The 18,824-nt window shown below is 48.4% G+C and overlaps 1 protein-coding gene across 4 annotated transcripts in view; it reads right to left on the reverse strand.

Annotated features, from left to right (window-relative positions):
* Positions 1 to 6,492: 6,492 nt before the first annotated feature.
* PITX2 (paired like homeodomain 2) overlaps positions 6,493 to 18,824 on the reverse strand; it is a 42,335-nt gene continuing 30,003 nt past the window's right edge. For all 4 annotated transcript variants that reach the window (XM_081925851.1, XM_081925849.1, XM_081925848.1 and 1 more), the window contains one exon: positions 6,493 to 7,995. In XM_081925851.1, coding sequence (XP_081781977.1) covers positions 7,432 to 7,995 — 564 coding nt within the window. In that variant the 3' untranslated portion in view covers positions 6,493 to 7,431. The remainder of the gene's footprint in view (positions 7,996 to 18,824) is intronic.

The raw sequence follows: 18,824 nt of genomic DNA on the forward strand, positions 1-18,824 counted from the left end.
AAGCTGGTAGTTTCTCTTCTCCATCACTACATCATGTGCAAGAGCCCTGTCCATTTTTGCACCTGGCTACCTCAATCCCACAGCCTTACAGTTCCATTCACAGTGGCAGTCAAATATTTGGATTTAACTCAATTTGATTTCACTCCAGACATCCTTTTTATTGCCCGTTCATTTGTGCTCATGATGGTGAGTTTCCATTTGTTGCATATCCACAACTTCTAAATGAAATCCTGTAACTTTTCATGCCACATATGTTCCGTGGCGTTGGGGGGAGGGGGTTGTTCCATTTTTGCTGTATTATAAAGCAATAATCTGGTAACATGGGGAAAGCATTACAGAACAAAGACATCAATGGGATGGAGTGTGGACAATCCAGTCAAGATCCTCCATTACTATACTATTCCTGCATTAATGGTATGTTGCAGAATAGACTCACATGGAAAAGCCCTAATAGCGAGGGGCCGCCCTAGATCCCATGGGTGGTACCTCATTCTTAACCTTTCTTTAACTTGAAAGTGCCATGAGTTCTAAAGGGGCTTACACCATCAAAGTAAGACTGCTAAAAGTTGCAGTCCCATGAATCTGGGAGGAAGTTGACAGAAATCATTATTACTTCCGAGTAAGCACTCATGCCTGGAGGGCTGGGCAGCTGACCCCCTTTGTTCACTTATTTGATACTAAATTGGCTTACCAGTGATACTTACCTGTAGGTAAAGGAGCATAGGATTGGGATGCAGGGCCGCTAGCCTAAGTAGCTTCCTCTCCGGTATCTCCTTTATTACCTACCGGCTACGCCTTGACGTGAGTGGTCAGCGGGACTTATGTCCAGTAAACTCGGAATTAAATCTCATTGAAAGAAGCTGTGGTGGGTAGGGTGCAGTTCTACTTGGATTAAATTGGGAGAGGGGTGAGGCTAGATGTTTGCAATTTTTGCAGGAAAAGGACATACTTATTGGCATTGGGCAGTGATTGTCCACCTACGATTTAAAATCTGCTGCACTTAATTTGGGGACTGGGGAGGTGAGTGTTTGCAATGATTGGGAATTGCCGATTCATAGTCGATCGATTCAAGTCATCCGCTTGAAGTCTCTCAGAGCTAAACCACCAGTCCACCTCCATCGGCTGAAGTGGGGTTGTTCGGTGGATCCCACACAGTGGCCGGCGCGTGAAATGCATTGTAGACAAAAGCGTAGGACAATCCGATCGTGCGCCTGTTTACTTAGTAACAAGACCAGCCGAGTTCAGCGCGACTTAGTACACTGGCTTGGGACAGAAGGCTCTGATCTGAGAATAGGTAACCCTTATCTAAGTTGATTTGTGTCTTTTCACTTTAAGGAGTTTCAGTTCGCTTTAAATCTCTCTCTCTCTGTGTGTGTGTGTGTGTTTTGAGACTCACTGGTTGGGACAGGAATGGTGCGTGTGTGTTCGGTAAGTGTTCTTGCTCACCCTGTGGGAGGGTGAGGAGATTCAGCAATCTAATTAGCAGAGTCTTCGTACGGATCTTGAAAAGCGTAAATCTTTCCTGGTTCGTGGAAGATTAACTGTCCCGGCCTACCGGGGACGACTATTGAGAGCTACATCTGTCTAGTCTGCGTATCAAACGAGGCATTTAGCAAGCCAAATCATATGCCCTTAAAATATTTAACTATCACTGCATTAAATACACCTTTAAAGTCAGCTTGCACAGTTTAAAGATTGGACACATATTTCTCCCGACATATATTTCAAATTGGGGTGGGAGGGTTCTGCTGATAAGAATTGTATTTCGAGAGATACTCAGGTATGCATCCTGTATGTCTGTGTGTAGTCATTGTGTGTGTCATGCACCGTTAAAGCTGGCGTGAAAAGGTAATAAAACACTCACAAAAACCGCACACACTTCTTCAGCGATATTCATTGACCGTCAATGAAATAACACAATTTGGGAACAATTCAGAGATTATATACGTACTTCATTTCCCGTGTCCAAAGTTTGGAAGTCTTGTAGATAGAGCTGGATAAAATATAGTTAAAGTTGTTGCCCTGGTGAAACCCCCAGCGGGTGGGTGTGTATATCGTGCTAGTGGGAATGCAATGCACAATTTACATTTTAAATCCATTTAACAACCCAATGAAAAGTTCTCCTCGTCCCTCCCCTAATCCTTGCAAGTACGTTTTGTCCTTCCTGAAATAAATTCCCTGGCATTCGCGGATTCAGTTCCTGTGGTCTTTCTTCCCTTTTATTATCTGTTAGCTCTTCAAGCTCACTTTGACGTTTTACCTTCGGTTAAGTGCAGACTGTTAAAATGCCGAAGAACCGAAGATGTAAAACAACAGCAAACAATAACACCGCTAAATTGTGAAGTGTATTTCCAGGAACGTAATCCTAACAGTTTTACGAGCGAGGAACAAAGAGAGACCCAATTCTCTCTTTGTGCTTTTGGATGCCTGAAGTGTGCCCCGATCCTAAGCGCGTTTCCTCGGAGATAAGCCCCCCCCCGTGTTCAACGAAGCTAACACCCCCCAAGTGTGTGTACATACAAGCTTTAAAATATAGCGATCTTAGTTTATTGATCCAGTAATCCTAGAAGAAGAGGCGGCGATCTTTATTTCCGTCCTCAGGAGCAGGCGAATGCCCGGGAAAATGGAGGAATAGGCAGCCGCTCGCCGTTTGCCGCTGCAGAAACAGCAAGAAGCCGCCCAAGTCTCTTGGCTTTTTTCTCCTTCCAGCTTTTAATTCCTTCCCCGACGAAACGTGCTGGGTTCAGCCGAGCCGAGCTCCTGAAGGCAATCAATAGCCCGTCTATATTCATAAAACTTTCAAAACATCCGCTCTTCTTACAGGCCCACTTCTGTCCATCCACACACGCACGCGGGGTGGGGGGTGGGCGTGCCAAGATCTCCCCTTCAAACGCTGCCTGCCTACTTTACAGGGAAACCAGGCGGGGGGGGGGCGGAGTGGGGAGCAGCGCGGAAAGTGACGCCCTTCGACGGGAAGGGCGGGGAAAGGAGTCGGGCTGCCTTTTTTGTGGATTGCGATGTGGATTCCTAGCCAGACAGGCCTGTTTGCTCGCACCCGCCTTTGGGGTCAGCCGCTCGAATCTCTCGTCGGCATTTCTAATAGAGTCCTCAAGAGAAAGAGAGAGAGAGAGAGAGAGAGAGAGAGAGAGAGAGAGAGAGAGAGAGAGAGAGAGAGAGAGAGAGAGAGAGAGAGATATGCCACATTACCAGCCGGTTAATTTATGGCTTTGGGGCTTTAAGACCTGCAACTTGGGAAAGCGATGCTTTCTTCTTTTGAACCAGCTTTCTTCTCTGGCCATGCATATTCTCTCTCTCTCTCTCTCTCTCTCTCTCTCTCTCTCTCTCTCTCTCTCTCTCTCTCTCACACACACACACACACACACACACCACTTTCCGTGTGATTTTTGTGTGGGTTTTTTTTTTTTTTGGCTTTGAAACGCCAGAAACACAACCCCCGGACGTCCAAGGCCCCCCTGTGATTTACTGCCTACTCCAAATATAATCTCATTATTATTATTTTCCTTTCTCAGGGAAAAATGAGCCCCCTCCCCACTTTCCCTCGGGCTTTTATCTTATTAGACAGGGCAGAAGGAAGAGAAGAAATTCCACTCCCTCTCGGGGAGGGATTTAATTCAGGGGTTTTCTGGGATACTAGGCAAGGGGTACTTTCTCCCCCGATTTCTGGCTGAGCTGAGGAGCGCCAGAGGCTCCTGGGAGGAGAGATGTCGCTTGATGCGTGATGTGGTTTTTTGTGGGAAATAACCACAGTAAAGGGTGTTGTGGAGAACCAGGGCATTTTCCCTTTCGGCCTAACGGGGGGGGGGGGGCAGAAAACAAGTCTGGTGCGGTTCTCGCCAAGCTTACCTGGGGATTCGAAGTAAACGTATGCAGAGGCTCCTCGGTATGGTCGTCCCCTTCTCTCCTCCCCCCCCCCCCACTCCCAAAGCAGAAGCAATTAAAATGAACTTACTTCCGAGTAGTTCCGTTCGTAGCTCCAGAGATGACCCGATTTTCAACGTCAATCGGCCCGCCCGGAAATGAGATACGAAGTCTGTGGTCACGAAATTTTTTTTGAATGCATGGACGGAATCAATTGGCTAAGAAAGGGCGAGATCTCCGTCTGTTATCAAATGCAAGCTGGTAGTCGTTGAGAACAATTGGCTTAATAATTACCATTCGTTTAAACACAAAGGCGCACAAGCACGCACAGACACCCACGGAGAAATGCCGCCAGGCTCCTCTCACACTCCGGTCGGAAGTGTTGACCCGAGGAGAAGGACGATCGATTGAAAAACCTGGCCTTGGGTCAAGGACCTTGGCATCTTCGAAAGGCCCTTCGGCCCTCGCAAAGGAGGGAACAGGGTTTCCTTGGGCCTTGCAGCAAATTCCTTATTTTGAGGGACTCCTTGGGCATCTCTCTAACTACCCATTCCCAAGAAGTAAGGAGACGGAGACGAATCCATTCCCTTCCCCGCCCCCTTTTTTTTGGGGGGGGGGACATGAAAACAGATTGCTAAGACCCCAGTGTGGTTTAGAGGACGGCAGATGATTTGGGTGGTCTCCAGCTAAATCTTATTCGGATTAAACCCATCGAAATGAATATGCCTAATTTAGCCATGGGTCTACTCTGAGAAAAACTTAGTTGGCTACCACCCTCTACTTCTGCTGGGTTTCAGCGGAACTGAACTTCCAAGTCAACCAGCCTGGTGGTGCAGTGGAAAGAGTGCTTGAATCTTGTCCCCACGCTGCCATGAAGCTCACAGGGTGCAGTCACTCTTTCTCACCCTAACCTACCTCATAGGGTCTTTGTGAGGATAAAATGGAGGTGAGGGAGAACCAGGAACTCCACCTTGAGCTGCTTGAGAAGAAGGTGCTGTTTGAATGAATAAGGCAAAATGAATATATGGATGCTTTAGTTGAGATTCCTGCATTGCAGAGGGTTAGACTAGATGACCCTTGGAGTCCCTTCCAGCTCTACGCTCTATGATTCTGTAAGTGCGCAATTCAGGCTCTTCCGAGTCCTCTTCGCCCTTCCCTTCCCTCTCTCTTCTCTACAGTCTCTATGGGGTGGGGGCCTTTTGTAGACTTGAGGGATCTAGTGTAACGCCCTCTGCCCCCCAAAAGGAGAAAAGGGGGAGGGACGGAAAGAGGGGGAAAGTTAATGTGCAGCTCCTGGCAACCATAAATTAAACGCATTATCTGGTATCTATGTTTTGAAACCGGGAACACAAAGGCGCATTTGTGTGTTCTACCTATTGGTAAGGTTACAGCGGGGCGGGGGCGGGAGAGGAAGAGAGACAGAGACTTGGGGAACGAGTGGGAGGGGGAAGAGGGTGGCCAGTAGCTTAACTCCTGCGATGCGCACCTAAGGAACATCTTTTTAAACCATCTCTCCTCTCCCTCTCTAACTGGTGCTGCCCGCTCCGGGGGCGCGCCGTAATTCATCTTGATTTGCTCCCCCCCACCCGCAGACTTGCAAAACTATAATCCCGTATCGTTTGGCGAACAAGCAGTTTGAGAACGAATGGGTCAATATCTCTACGCGCCCAACACAAAGAGCGCGACCTTTCCCCCTCGGCTACAGATTGCAGGACAAGCCTTCTGAAAGGAGGTGCTCCAGGACCAGCGACCCTCTCCCGGATTCCTCTGGCGGAGCTGAACGCGAGGCGCGGAGGTGCTTTTAGACACAGCAGGCTCTGGTTTCTCGGTTTCTGCAGGAGGGGTGGGGGTGATCCGTACAGGTTTAAGGAAAGAATTTCTGTTGGGTTTTTTTAACCCTCAGAAAGGAACAGATGAGAGAGAGAGAGCGGTAGGAGCAGACAATGGAGAGACAGATAAGAAGATAACCTGGCCGTTTTATTGATTCAGTTGTTATTATTCGGCACAAATAAGGCAAAGTTAAACAAAGTTTAAGTCCCAGTGATTTCGCTTGGATTTAAGAGCGTCGTTTAGAACTCTCCAGGAGAAGCTCTGAAGAGCAGTTGCCGGCCAGTACTGGCGCTGCTGAGGGAGGTAGAGCAATGGTCTGTCTCAGTATTCGGCAGCCACCTACGTATGTCTTTAAGTCAACAGGACTCTGAACAGAGGTGGGTTAGGTTAGGGCAATAACAGCAGAACCCAACTCCTTGGGAGGAGAACGATCACCTTACGGGGTCGACCCTTGTAGAGATTGAACTCCCCACCCCCTTCCTACCTTCTTTTACACCGCCATCGACATATTTGGGCTGCAATCCTGTGCACAGCTCCATTTAACTCAGCTGGGCTTCCGTCTGAGCAGACATACATAGGACTGCACCAACAAGACTAAAAATGAAAGGCGTAGAAGACGTATTTGCTAGTAACAATGGACTTTGGTGGTTGTATACGGGCGAGGTGAGCAGGAAGGTTTCCTCCGCGCACACAAGAGGGGAGGCTGAAGATCAGCTGCCGGACAATATGTGGAGATATCCCTCTATGCGCTTGAACGGATTAAAAAAAAAATCCAGACCAAACTGTATGCAGTATATTTTACTCCCATGAAAGAAAACACATTTTTTTCCAATGTTGTCAGAAAAGGAAAACACTATTATACGAAATGTTATACACAGGGTATGTTTACATTGCAGTTTCAGCGTCGCCATTGCATCCACCAGAGGTACTATTCTAAAACCGATATTCACACAATGGGACTTCTTCTTCTTTTTTAATAATAATAATTAATAATATGTTAGAAACATACAGTCTCGCATTTAGTATATACATTCCCTTGCTCGCAAGCGGAAAAAAGAAAAAGAAAAGAAATCCCTAATGTCTTGTGTAACATGCTTTATTTTAAAGCCTAACTTTTAAAAACACTGTGGATATTTACTAAGAACTGCTTTTATAAAATTAATTTGACATTTCGATATATATATACATCCTTTCCCGTCATTTTTTTATTTTAATGTTAACAATGCTAAACATAAAAAATAACAAGCTTATAGGAACATTAAAATGTCATAGTATAGCGATTCAAACGTTTGTCCGTATTTTATATATATTTATAATATATGTCCTTGTAGATGTTGGAAATACTTTTTTCTTCTTCAGTGAAAGGTAGCAGGAGAATATCCTTTGAAAACAAAGGGACTCGCTAGTTTCAGTGGTATCTCTTGTGCCTCTCCCTAACCCTTCTCTTTCTGGTTTACATTTTGTCTCAATTCCGAAGTCACTCCGCTGTTTCCATCTCCCGTTCCATTAGTGCCCATTTACTTTGGATTCGAACGTTCAAGTCCTTTGATTGCGGAAGCGAGGCCTCCTCCCTCGTCCATTCAGAATTGTGCGCCTGCTTGTTCCTGTGTCTCTGGGTTTTGTTTTTTTAAAATGGGTGGGGGGGAGTTGTTTGTTTTCTGAACGCAACCACAACAACAACAAAACAAGGGACGAAAGGCGGCAGGCCTCCCTGTCTCTCTCTCACACGGGCCTGTCCACGGCGTACTGGCAGGCGCTCAGGTTGGAGGCCGGGTTCTGGACGCTGGCGTAGCCGAAGCTGGAGTGCTGTTTGGCTTTGAGTCTCAGGCTCGCCAGGCTAGAGTTACACGTGTCCCGGTAAACGTAAGGAGGGGTCGGCGGGGCGTACGGGCAGGCGGGTGTGGGCACGGCCGAGTTGAGGGAGGGGTTGCTCAGGTTGTTCAAGTTGTTCAGGCTGTTGAGGCCGGAGCCGGGCACGCCGGTGACCGCCGAGGGCACCATGCTGGAAGACATGCTCATGGACGAGATGGAGTTGGGCGGCGAGAACATGCTCTGCGACGAGAGCGGGTTGACGTTCATGGAGTTGAAGAAGGGGAAGCTCTTGGTGGAGAGCGACGCCGACGTCAGGCCCTTGGCGGCCCAGTTGTTGTAGGAATAGCCCGGGTACATGTCGTCGTAAGGCTGCATCAGCCCGTTGAACTGCGGCCCGAAGCCGTTCTTGCACAGCTCCGCCTGCTGATTCCGCTCGCGTTTCCGCCACTTGGCCCGGCGGTTCTTGAACCAAACCTGCAATGGAGGGGAGCGACGGGTGAACGGGAAGAGGGGGGCAACAAAACAAGGAGAAGGATGGGTGGGGGTGGGGGGAGAAAGCCGGTCACTGTAGGGAAGGCAAAGCAGACCCGCGCGCCGCGCAAGCATCTCCAGAACTTTGAGGAGGACACCAATAATGTCCTCCTCCTGGAGCCCTGGGGCTCCGTCAACTTTGGGGTACAGCATGAAGGGTAGAAGGAAGTCCAGAACCCAAGAAGGGCCTGCTGTTCTCACAGCGTCCTTCCACCACGCACAGTTGGCTCTTAACACCCCCCCCCCACAAACACACACTACTACTGGGGAGTCGTGAACCACTTTCCACGTACAAACTCGCACTGAGCCATAAACGGGACAGTTTTGAAACGAGGCTGCAAATCCTCTAAGCCTGCTGCCTTGAAAAGTAATAACGCCACCAGACACAATTTGGGCGGAGAAAATACGTTGAGGATGGGAGCCTGCAGAAGATGCCTATGTTTATCTTCCAGAAATCTAACATGGGGAAGGAAGCACCCCACAAAATGCACTTATGTCTCAACCTGCACCGCCCCATGCTTTTTCCCCTTCCTGATGCTGCCACTGCAAATCATTGGCGTCTCGTTTACGATCCCATGGCTTCTTCTGTACTTTCAGAGATTAGTTGGAAGACATTGGGAATTGCTTCCCAGCTCCCAGAAAACACGTATAGGGGCCGACCTTGTGGCTGCCAGTCCAAGTTTATTGACTTGGGAATCATATCTATTGACCCTCGGTGCCACTTACTTTCCGGTCAACGTGCATCGCATGGGGTCTACAGCTGGAACCCAGAGCCCCTCAGAGGGGCTTGCGCCCAGAAAACGTGCAAAGGATCCTCAGGTCTACATTCTTGCTTGGGTCCCTCTTAAATCGGGGATACTAACTCCCGAGTAAATCTGTTAAGGCTGGGGCACCAGAAACCGAAGCAGAAGCCGGTCATAAGAGCATTGCCCCCCCCCGGTTCTTTCTTAGCACGTTTTACAGCCTGATAAAGCAATTTACAGTGGCGGTGGGAGCATATTTGATCCCGCATGCACTGGAGCTACGCAATAGATCCCCGTTGTTTCTCCTTGGAGCGCCGGCCTCATTCCTTTCAGAGGGACGAAAAACGCTTAACTGGGCCCTGGCTGAAGCTGCTTTTGAAAATCTCCACCTATATATGACAAAATATCTCTTGTAGTGCAAATGCTCGTGTCATTCATCACAGGCTTTGACACCCGGCCAAGGAAACGTCCTATATATTATCTATCTGCCGCTTTGGTTTCTGCTCGCTTGTAGGTGGAATCCTTCATTCGGTTCGCACTCCATTCATTTTGTTGTTCAGGGAGATCGCGAACAAAGGGGATGGGCTCCTTCCCCCTCCTCCACCTTTCAGTTCCCCCTCCCTCGATTTCCGACAAAGCCACTTCCGGCCTGCCCAGGAGGTGGGGTTGCGGGCTTCACGCCCACCCCACATGAGCGGGGGCTGGTCCCAGCCCCCGCAAGAGCAGGGGAATCCCGGCCGGGCCAGCCCCCCCCAGCCAGCCATTCACTGGCTGTTTGGGGGGGCGTGGTTTGCCCTATTTAGAGCCGGCACGGAGGGGGCTCGCCCTCTTTTCGCCGGCTCGCCCTCACGTTTGTTTCCCCGCATATCAGCTGTTCCTGCTTGTTGGAGATCTTATCTCCGATGTCTGGAGCGTTCCTGCCTTGCTTCTTTGTTGCCTTTGTTCTTGAGCTGCAGGGCTCCTCGTGGAATATGCTGTAGCTTCACAGAAAAAGCTCCCTTTCTTTTACAGGGAATTTCCAGCATTCGCTGCTGGTGTTGCTTGATTTCTAAACTGCTTGATTTTCAGGAGTTGTTATCTCTAGTTTTGTGGGGCTTTTCTCCTTCTGGGGGTTTCCCCCTTTGCGCTCCATTCCAGCTGCTGCAGTTTAACACCAGAGCTGTAATTGAGCTAAAATCACTGTGTGTGTGTGTGTTTGTGTGCTTTCCTTACAGCATCTCTTTCACGTCTACAGTTTTACAGGGAGCTCTGTGTGTTTCAGTGCAAGTTCCCTGCCCTCAGGAGCTTGCATGCCCCCTTTAGAGGAATTTATTCAGCTTTGTGGAGTTTTTTTCTGGTGATCCATTGCCTGCCCTCGACTGCTGACTGCCTGTTCTGCAAGGAGCTCAAGGAAGAACGTTTGGCTCCTCTTTGTTAATTCCACGGAGGACGCAGCGCACCCATCCAATCAGGTTTTGCTGTTGGGGCTTCAGGTTTTTAGCTAAGGCTTTGTGCAGGGGAGCGCGGTGCAACTAGGCTGAACAGCAGCTGTGGGAGGAGAGCGGGCTGCGTTTTGTGCCGTTTGTGTTTCTTTTTACTGCCGGGGTGAGGGGCAGAATTTCTTGTTAAATAATCATTTCAGCAGCATTCTTGAGGGGGTGAGTTCTACAGGCTGTTTTATTTTCGCGCGGAAGTTTAGACTTGGAAAGCGTCAGAAGCAGCTGCGCCGTTGCTGGGCAACCAGCGCGCCCCGGCCGCCATTTCATCCGCCCACGTGGCCTTCTGGGCGGCCGCCATTTTACTATAGGCATTCCACATGGGAAGTTATTTTACAAACCCTCCCTTTTAAGTCTAACCGGCGAGAAAACCAGGGGAATAATTAACGTTCATAAGGGGTAGGCTGCGGAATTTTTTTTTTTTTTTCAGTGTTAAAGGGCTAGCGTTAAGTGTTTCCGCGTGTTCATTGTCGCTAGGCAACGGGAATGCATTACGGCCGCCATTTTGATGGCCCATGCGGCCTTGCGGTGGCAGCCATTTTAGGAGAGGCAAAACCACGTGGGAGCTATCTCCTTTTCGAGTGCCCCTCACTTTCTCCTTGGTTTTAAATTCAAAAGCAATATAAACAATATAAGCAATATAAACAAAGGATGAAAGCGCCATTATTAAAAGAGCGTGCAAGGGGCTGCAGGGAGCCCCTCCTCTTGGTGCATAAGCTTGTATAGAGCTGGCTACAGCGTCTCTGGCTAGGCTGATCTTAGAATTAATATCCTCCAATCAATTTACTGCTTTTGTTTATATTTACACTCTTAAGAATTTCATTCTGGGAATTTACGAAATGCATTTAAATTAAATTGAAGCATTAGTGCACAGTATATTGGAATTCAAATTATTTCATTCAGCTTGCGGTGCTCTGTGGAGCTGTGTCACTTACTCTCTGTCTAGGCATTAAGTTGTATAATTTGGTATAGTCAACTCATAGTTATAAGGAAAAAGAGATCCGGGTTTTATATCATTTGATTTATTGAAGGGCTTCTTCGCCTGCAATCTCTTGCGATCTTTGCATACAGGTTTATAGGGAATCTAAAGTAAATAGTTCATGCCTCTTCTACGTTCATCTCTTTCTGGTATTTTATCTGTTAGTTTACAAGTATATATTTAATCTGGCAATTTAATTCATTTGGTTGATTTTGATAATAGTGCTTAAGGGCTCTTGGGAGCTTTGCTTGCTTATAGGTTTGTTGCATAAGTCAATTTATCATTTTTCACTGCTGTATTGCTGGGGTACAATTCATAATTCTACCTCTAGCTTGCTGCATAGCTGCTTACATTATCAAAGGTTCTCTTCTGTTTATTACAAACTCAATATTCCTCTAGATACCTTGCTTTGAGGTGTGGGCTGGTATTTTGGATTGCTATCCAGTGCAGATAATACTGAGCTACAGTGATATTGTTTGCAGCTAAATACAATTTGTTGGAGATTAGTTAGGCATCTTTGAGTCCTTTAAACTTATCAGTGCAGACAATACTGAACTACCGTGATATTGCTTGCAGCTCACGCATATAATCCAAGCTAGTTGGCGTTGATTTTACTGAACCAGGCTAATTAAGGGTATCAAACTATGCCTGCTCAAGAGAACCAGCTAAATGCAGCTATATCTGGGGTGGCACAAGGGAACCAGGAGGGGTCCCAGGCTTTGTAATGCCCGCTGAATCTGGGGGTGGCATAAGGGAACCAAGAGGGGCCTCAGGCCTTCGTAGTGCCTAGTAACCCACAGACTTCGGCACAGTCTTTTCAATGCTTTTCAGACATTTTATAGGCAATATAGGCCTGCAGACCAGGTGGCAGCGGCACCTCTTGCGCTCACCCAAGAATGCATCCCAGATACGCCACCTAACGTTGTGGACCGCCCCGGCACCTCCGTGGCCACCGCGGCAGTGCTGAGAGCAGCCAATGATTCAACAGTGGGTCCTGTGTCCAAGATGGGTCAGGGTAGCCTCCTGTGCCCTGCGACCTGCAGGCCTAGTCAGTGTTTCCTCTGCTTTTGAAACCTTTGACCAACAATTCAGACCCATGGTCACTGCAGCCTCTTTCGAAATAGTGAGGAGCTCCCTTGCACTTTGGCCTCCTTATTTAGGGTTCCACATTCGGGTAGCAATCCATTTATGCATCCTCACACATAATTACAGTCTACGTGTCCCTGGGTTTCCAATAACAGATCCTCGGGAGGTAGGGCTCATGCTTACAATTATAACCTTTCTGCCTCTCAGTATACCCCAGACTTTCACAGTATTCTACAGGATTCACAACCTCAGCCTTTGCCATAGAAGGGGGCTCCGAAACATCATCGGATGATGAGACGCAGGGGCAACAGGGAGTGTCAGCGGCTGCAGAACAGCACCAGTCTCCAATGATGGGCAAGGGAGAAAGAAGTCTAAGTAAGGAGAAGCATTCGACCAAGAAGAGCAAAAGAAGTAAGCCTTCTGATACCGAGGACGATTCAGAAGAGCTTCCTGCTGCCCACCACCTGCTGCATTCTGAGCGACCAGAATTACTGGATGGAGCATATGGGTCCCTATGTGGAAAAAGGAAATTTGGAAAATTTGAAGCTAATCGAGTCCCTAACCACTTTGCTGGGAGTACAACACGGGTGTGTGCCAGGGGCCAAATTGTAAGTATGCGCATGAATGTGAGAAGTGCCTAGGTAACCACCTAGCGTCTTCATGTTTCAAAGGTAAGCAGCCCTTTCCGGGCAGCAGGGGGCATTTCCACCAGGGGTCTCGAAAAGCTCACAGACCCGCCAAAAAGAACAGCCTCAAACTGGTATGAATTTGGCCCTTGACTGTGATGTTCTCTTCTGTTAAGCTCTCACTTCTTAGAACCCTTCTCAATAAATACCCTAAAATAGAGGCAGCAAAGTACCCTGGGAAAGAGTTTCTCTTATGGCTTCAAGATCCTCGTTTCATTACCCCCTAACTTAGGGAACCCCCCCCCCAAAACCAGTTTGGGAAATGCCAGCTATTGCAAAATAGAAATTAAAAGAAATTTCTGGCTGGGAGGGTGGCCGGTCCCTTCAGGGAGCCACCTATAGCGGGTTTACTCATTTCACCTTTAGGCATGGTCCCCCCATAGACTCCAGGAGAGTATCCTATGATCCACAACCTACCCTACCCTAGAGGTGGCTCAGTCAATGATGCAATACCACAGAAGCCTTATTCTGTGAAATATGCCTCCTTTGATCAGGCTATAAAGTGTATGCGCAGGTTCAACAGGGGCGCGCTCTTGGCTAATTGCGACATCGAGCTGACTTTCCGTCTCCTGCCAATTCACCCTGTTGAGGGGGCTTATTCCATAGACAAATCTATGCCGATAGCGTGCTCAGTAGCTTGTGCACTTTGAGTCATTTAGTGCAATTCTGGACTGGGCTCTTCGCTTTAGAACTGGTTCTGAAGGGGTGACCCATTACCTCGATAACTCGTCTCCCCCATCATTAGTAATAGCCCTGATTGCGCTTCTACTTTAGAGGTTTTCACCTGAGGAGCTTGGTGTACCTTTGGTGGCAGACAAACGGAGGGTCCAGTTTTGACCATAACCTATTTTGGATATTGAATTGGACACAATTGCACAGACATCCCACCTACCAAGGGAGAGGCTAGCAGCACTCAAAAATTAATCCTGCAACTTCTTCCCCTCAAGAAGGTCACCCTTGGCCAGCGTAAAGTCACGCTTCGGTCACCTCAACGTTGCATGCTGGGTAGTGTCACCTGGCCACCCCTTTTGCGGGTGATTGGCTAAGCTGGACTGCGCGCTCCGCAACACTGAGTGCGCCTCTCTAATTGGTCAAGTCGGACCTGAAGGTTAGTGCATGGAAAAGTACAGCGGCATTTGCGGGCTGCAGAGTTCAGGAATCACCAGGTATGCTTCTGGGCCGACAATCAAATGGTTGGCAGTGTCCTGTCTAAACAATTTTCGCACTCTCCTAGGGTGGCAAATCTGTCCCAGACCTTTGTCCTTTTGTGCTTAGAATTAAACATTTATTTCTCTACCAAATTTACCCTGGGGTTATCAAGGGCATCATGGATGCACAGGCGTAGCAAATTGCCACAGCCATTCCAGGAGCATCTTTGGAGCCTTGGGAACGTGATGTCCTGAAGGGAGTATTAGCTTCAGGAGCCCCGCCCATGCTTAGATCTTATAAAAAGGCTTGGGTGGATGTTATGGAGTTTCAAGGCAAATTTATAAAATAATAATTATAATAATAGTAAAAAACAATCAAGACAAACAAACAAACAACAACAACAACAAAAAACTAGGCTTGACACACCGCAAGGCAAATTAAAAAAAAATAAAAAATAAAAAATCCTAGGCTTGACACACCTCCTACCAAGGCTGAAGCTCTGCAATACTTGGTACATTGGAGGGTGTTGGGTCGTGCAGCAAAGATTCTTAAACATCCAGTAGGCGGCAATCTCCTTTTCTGTAAGGTTGTTTAATCCAGAGACCCTGGTGTGGCCTTCTTAGGGTGAAGGGCACTGTAGGGCTGGCGCAGGCTGCGGCCTTCTAAAAGTGATGGTAGAAGGCCCTTAACTTACGACATTCTATGCCAATTCTTAAATAAATAAATAAATAAATAAAAGTAAAATAATAATATTAATAATAATAAATACATTTTAAAAAAAAATTAATTAAAAAAAATAATAATTAAGAAGTATCTATTGGTCCGAGGACAAGGCCCAGTTATTTACAGCTGCATACTCCATTGCCTTTGGCGCTATGCGAAGTGGTTTGTAAGGGCCAACCAGATTCCGCTGCCCAAGGTAGTTTGAGAGACCTGACCTTGTTCAGATCCAATTTAGTCCTGCATGTCCAATGTTCCAAAACCAATCAGCAGTAAAGGACACTAAACAATTCATGTACGTGAGACCAACCGTTTCAGGTCCATTCATCAAACATTGGGATGGCTCCGGCCTGGCCTGGCATCAGTCCATGCACGTTATGCGAGGGGCGATTGCTGCCTGCGGTTTACCCTCAGCGGTTTACCCACCGCAGCGGTGCATTTGGGACTCTCATCTGAAAGGATGAAGGACTTGGGGGCAGTGGAAGTCTGATGCATTAAGGGAACTCTGATGCATATAAAGGATATATTAGTAAGTCCTTGTGATTGTTCACAGTATACTTGACCTGGCTTTGTTACCTTCTTTTGCTTTCAGGTGACGTTGTGATGCATATTTGGAGTATAGGCCCTGCACCGTCCACTGGGATAGAAACTATGCCATTAACGAGGACCTAGGGTGCAGGAGCTATGAGGGCGCGCATCTGGATAATCGGACACAGCATGGTGCATTGGGCCAGGGTCCGCACCATCAATTCCGGTCTCGGGCCGCACCTTAGCTACATCAATATATCTTGGATCTCTCAAAGGGGAATGTGCTGGGCCGAAATGTTGCCCGCTATTAGGGCCAGAGTGACAGCGGAGGGCCCCCCAGATGTTTGGTTATCCAATTAGGCGAAAAGAGTTAGCTTATAGAAAGGCAGTCGACTTGATGTGGCACATCTTTAGTGATTTTGAGGAACTTAAGGCCTCTTACCCAAACGTCACTACTATTTTATTTGGGCCTCGTGGATGGAGAGGCAGGTTTGGAGAGATGGCAGGTGCCCGATAGCCATAAATGGGGCGGTGGTGCGTAGAGTGGCAGCCCTGGGTGGGAGTGTCATTGACCACCCGGGCATATGTGTGAGGCCCTCTACCGGTTTGATGGCGTGCATCTTTCGGATGCGGGAAATGATATTTGGCTGATGGCGTGCATCTCTCGTATGCTGGAAATGATATTTGGCTGATGGATGTGGCAAAGGGGATAAGGGATTGGTTTCAGGCATGAGAGTATTGGCGGCGAGCGATTGCTCGTGTGGCGGTAGGCATTGGTAAGAAGGGGTTAAGAGGATGTGTGGGGGGGGAGGAACGCCATCACCTCCCCCCAGCGAGCGAAGGGTGGTCCGTTAAAGGACCCCGGGGGGCGTGGCCCTGTCCGAAGCCTATGGAGGTGTGGGCCAAAGGCACGCCCCAGAGCGGTGACCCGGGGGAGCTCCTAGTCGACGTGCCTCACGGGAGTCTCCCCCGATATAAGGTTAACCCTTCCCCGTGTCTCCAGCAAATGGGCTGGAGCCGGATAGTCGTTAGGACCAATGCCTATGCCAATGCCTCTCATTCCTGAATTCAATAAAGTTGTGGCCTAATTCGCCCAATTAACCTTAAATTTGGTGTCTCGTGTCTTTATTTATCCTGGCGGGGGGCGGGAACTCGCCACGCAAAGCCACTTCCGGCCTGCCCAGGAGGTGGGGTTGCGGGCTTCACGCCCACCCCACATGAGCGGGGGCTGGTCCCAGCCCCCGCAAGAGCAGGGGAATCCCGGCCGGGCCAGCCCCCCCCAGCCAGCCATTCACTGGCTGTTTGGGGGGGCGTGGTTTGCCCTATTTAGAGCCGGCACGGAGGGGGCTCGCCCTCTTTTCGCCGGCTCGCCCTCACGTTTTCCCACCCTCCCTCCCTTTAAGTAGGCTTAGGTAGGTCTTTGACTTTGCTATGGACTTCGGTCTGTCGCCGCAAGGGGCATGGTAGGAATTTTTCCCAATTGGCAATTTCTGGCCTTTTGGTTTTTCGCCTACCTCGTAGCAACTCGTCACAACTTCTCGGCATTTGGCGGTAGGCATTGGTAAGAAGGGGTTAAGAGGATGTGTGGGGGGGGAGGAACGCCATCACCTCCCCCCAGCGAGCGAAGGGTGGTCCGTTAAAGGACCCCGGGGGGCGTGGCCCTGTCCGAAGCCTATGGAGGTGTGGGCCAAAGGCACGCCCCAGAGCGGTGACCCGGGGGAGCTCCTAGTCGACGTGCCTCACGGGAGTCTCCCCCGATATAAGGTTAACCCTTCCCCGTGTCTCCAGCAAATGGGCTGGAGCCGGATAGTCGTTAGGACCAATGCCTATGCCAATGCCTCTCATTCCTGAATTCAATAAAGTTGTGGCCTAATTCGCCCAATTAACCTTAAATTTGGTGTCTCGTGTCTTTATTTATCCTGGCGGGGGGCGGGAACTCGCCACGCAAAGAAAGAAAACACCGAGTTTGCACCGAGAATCCAACTTTTAACCACCTCAGCCCTCTTTCCCAAACCGAGGAACAGAATGCATTTTTAATCCCATCGATATCTCCTCTCTAGAAACAAGACGTAGGAACAATAATAATATTTTTGAAATAAAAATAACTGGGCAAGCCATCATAAATCTTTACCTCAACAGCTTGTTAAAGGGACCAGTCCCTTTCATGTGCTAATCGCCAGTAAAGCCAAACCACGTCCGCCCCATCTTGTCCTCTACTCGTTTGGCAAAGTTGCCCTTTTCACTACGTGCTAAAGGGCAACAGCCTCCGCCGCGCAGACAATGGCGAAGGCGTGTGTCTCGCTCCAATCCACATCCCGCCGCCTGATTTGCCAGTCGGCCGCCTGCAAAGTTATTATGTGGATTCGAACCGTCGCGGGGCTCTTCCCGTTCTGTTTACACAGCCCGTGTTTTACGTTGCAAATCTCCCTTTCGACTTCACCGTTCGCTCGCAGACGCCTAATAAAACCCAATACCCAGCGCCCGCGAATACCAACACTTTCCCCCAAACATAACACGCTACATTCCCCAAAGCACATGCATGGCCGTCTCCAGGTTTCAAAGAAGTGGGGAAAATAAACCTGTAAATGGGGGAGGGGAATTGTTCACCTCTCCAAGGCCAGCGTTTTCAAAGTCATATTTTTAAAACGTTACAGGCCAGCACATTTGCAGGAGGGACTTGAGGGCAAGCTGACACTCCCCCCCCCCAACACAAAAGCGCAAGCTTCTCATAGAAAAAGAGCCAGTTTTTCTACAATCGCATTTCCACATAAGCTGACCTAGTTGCATCTCTTCCCCCTTAGAGACTGCTCTCCTATGCATCCTCACTGGGGAGCAGGCCACTGCGAGTTCTTCCCCAGTAAAACCACGGTTTGTAGAAAATTGCAAACCCCACTAAACCCAACTGCTTTGCCCGCTCAGTTACTTAGAACACCCCCACACACACACACCACGTAGGGAGCTTTGTTGATTTATTACAAAAAAATCAATAAATCTCAAAGCCACGGTATGGTAAAAACCTTAATTAGGCCTAACCAAAATGTCACAAAGTGTGAGTGCGCTTACTTGCTTAGAAGTAAGAGCGGCAGATTTCAATAAAATTAAACTCCTTTTGTTTTCGAGGGGAGGACTCTAAAGATAGAGCAGGAGGCTCCATCGGCTTAAATCTAGACATTTTCGTTTAAATGCGCGGCTATTGAATAGACACCCAGCCTGAATTCAGTCAACAGCCAACACAACCAGATTCCTCTGTGTCCCTTTAGATTTTTTTTAATTACTCCTTGTTTATTTCCACTAAGCAGCTGAGCCCAAACTCTACAGACTCCCATATTTTTTAATTAAAATCTCTGCGATTTGTTTATTTCCAAAGCATTGTAGCAAAAACTGATTCCTCCAATGAATGCAACAT

Source organism: Podarcis melisellensis (genome assembly GCF_964234715.1).
Source record: "Podarcis melisellensis genome assembly, chromosome: 9".
NCBI classification, from domain to species: domain Eukaryota; kingdom Metazoa; phylum Chordata; class Lepidosauria; order Squamata; family Lacertidae; genus Podarcis; species Podarcis melisellensis.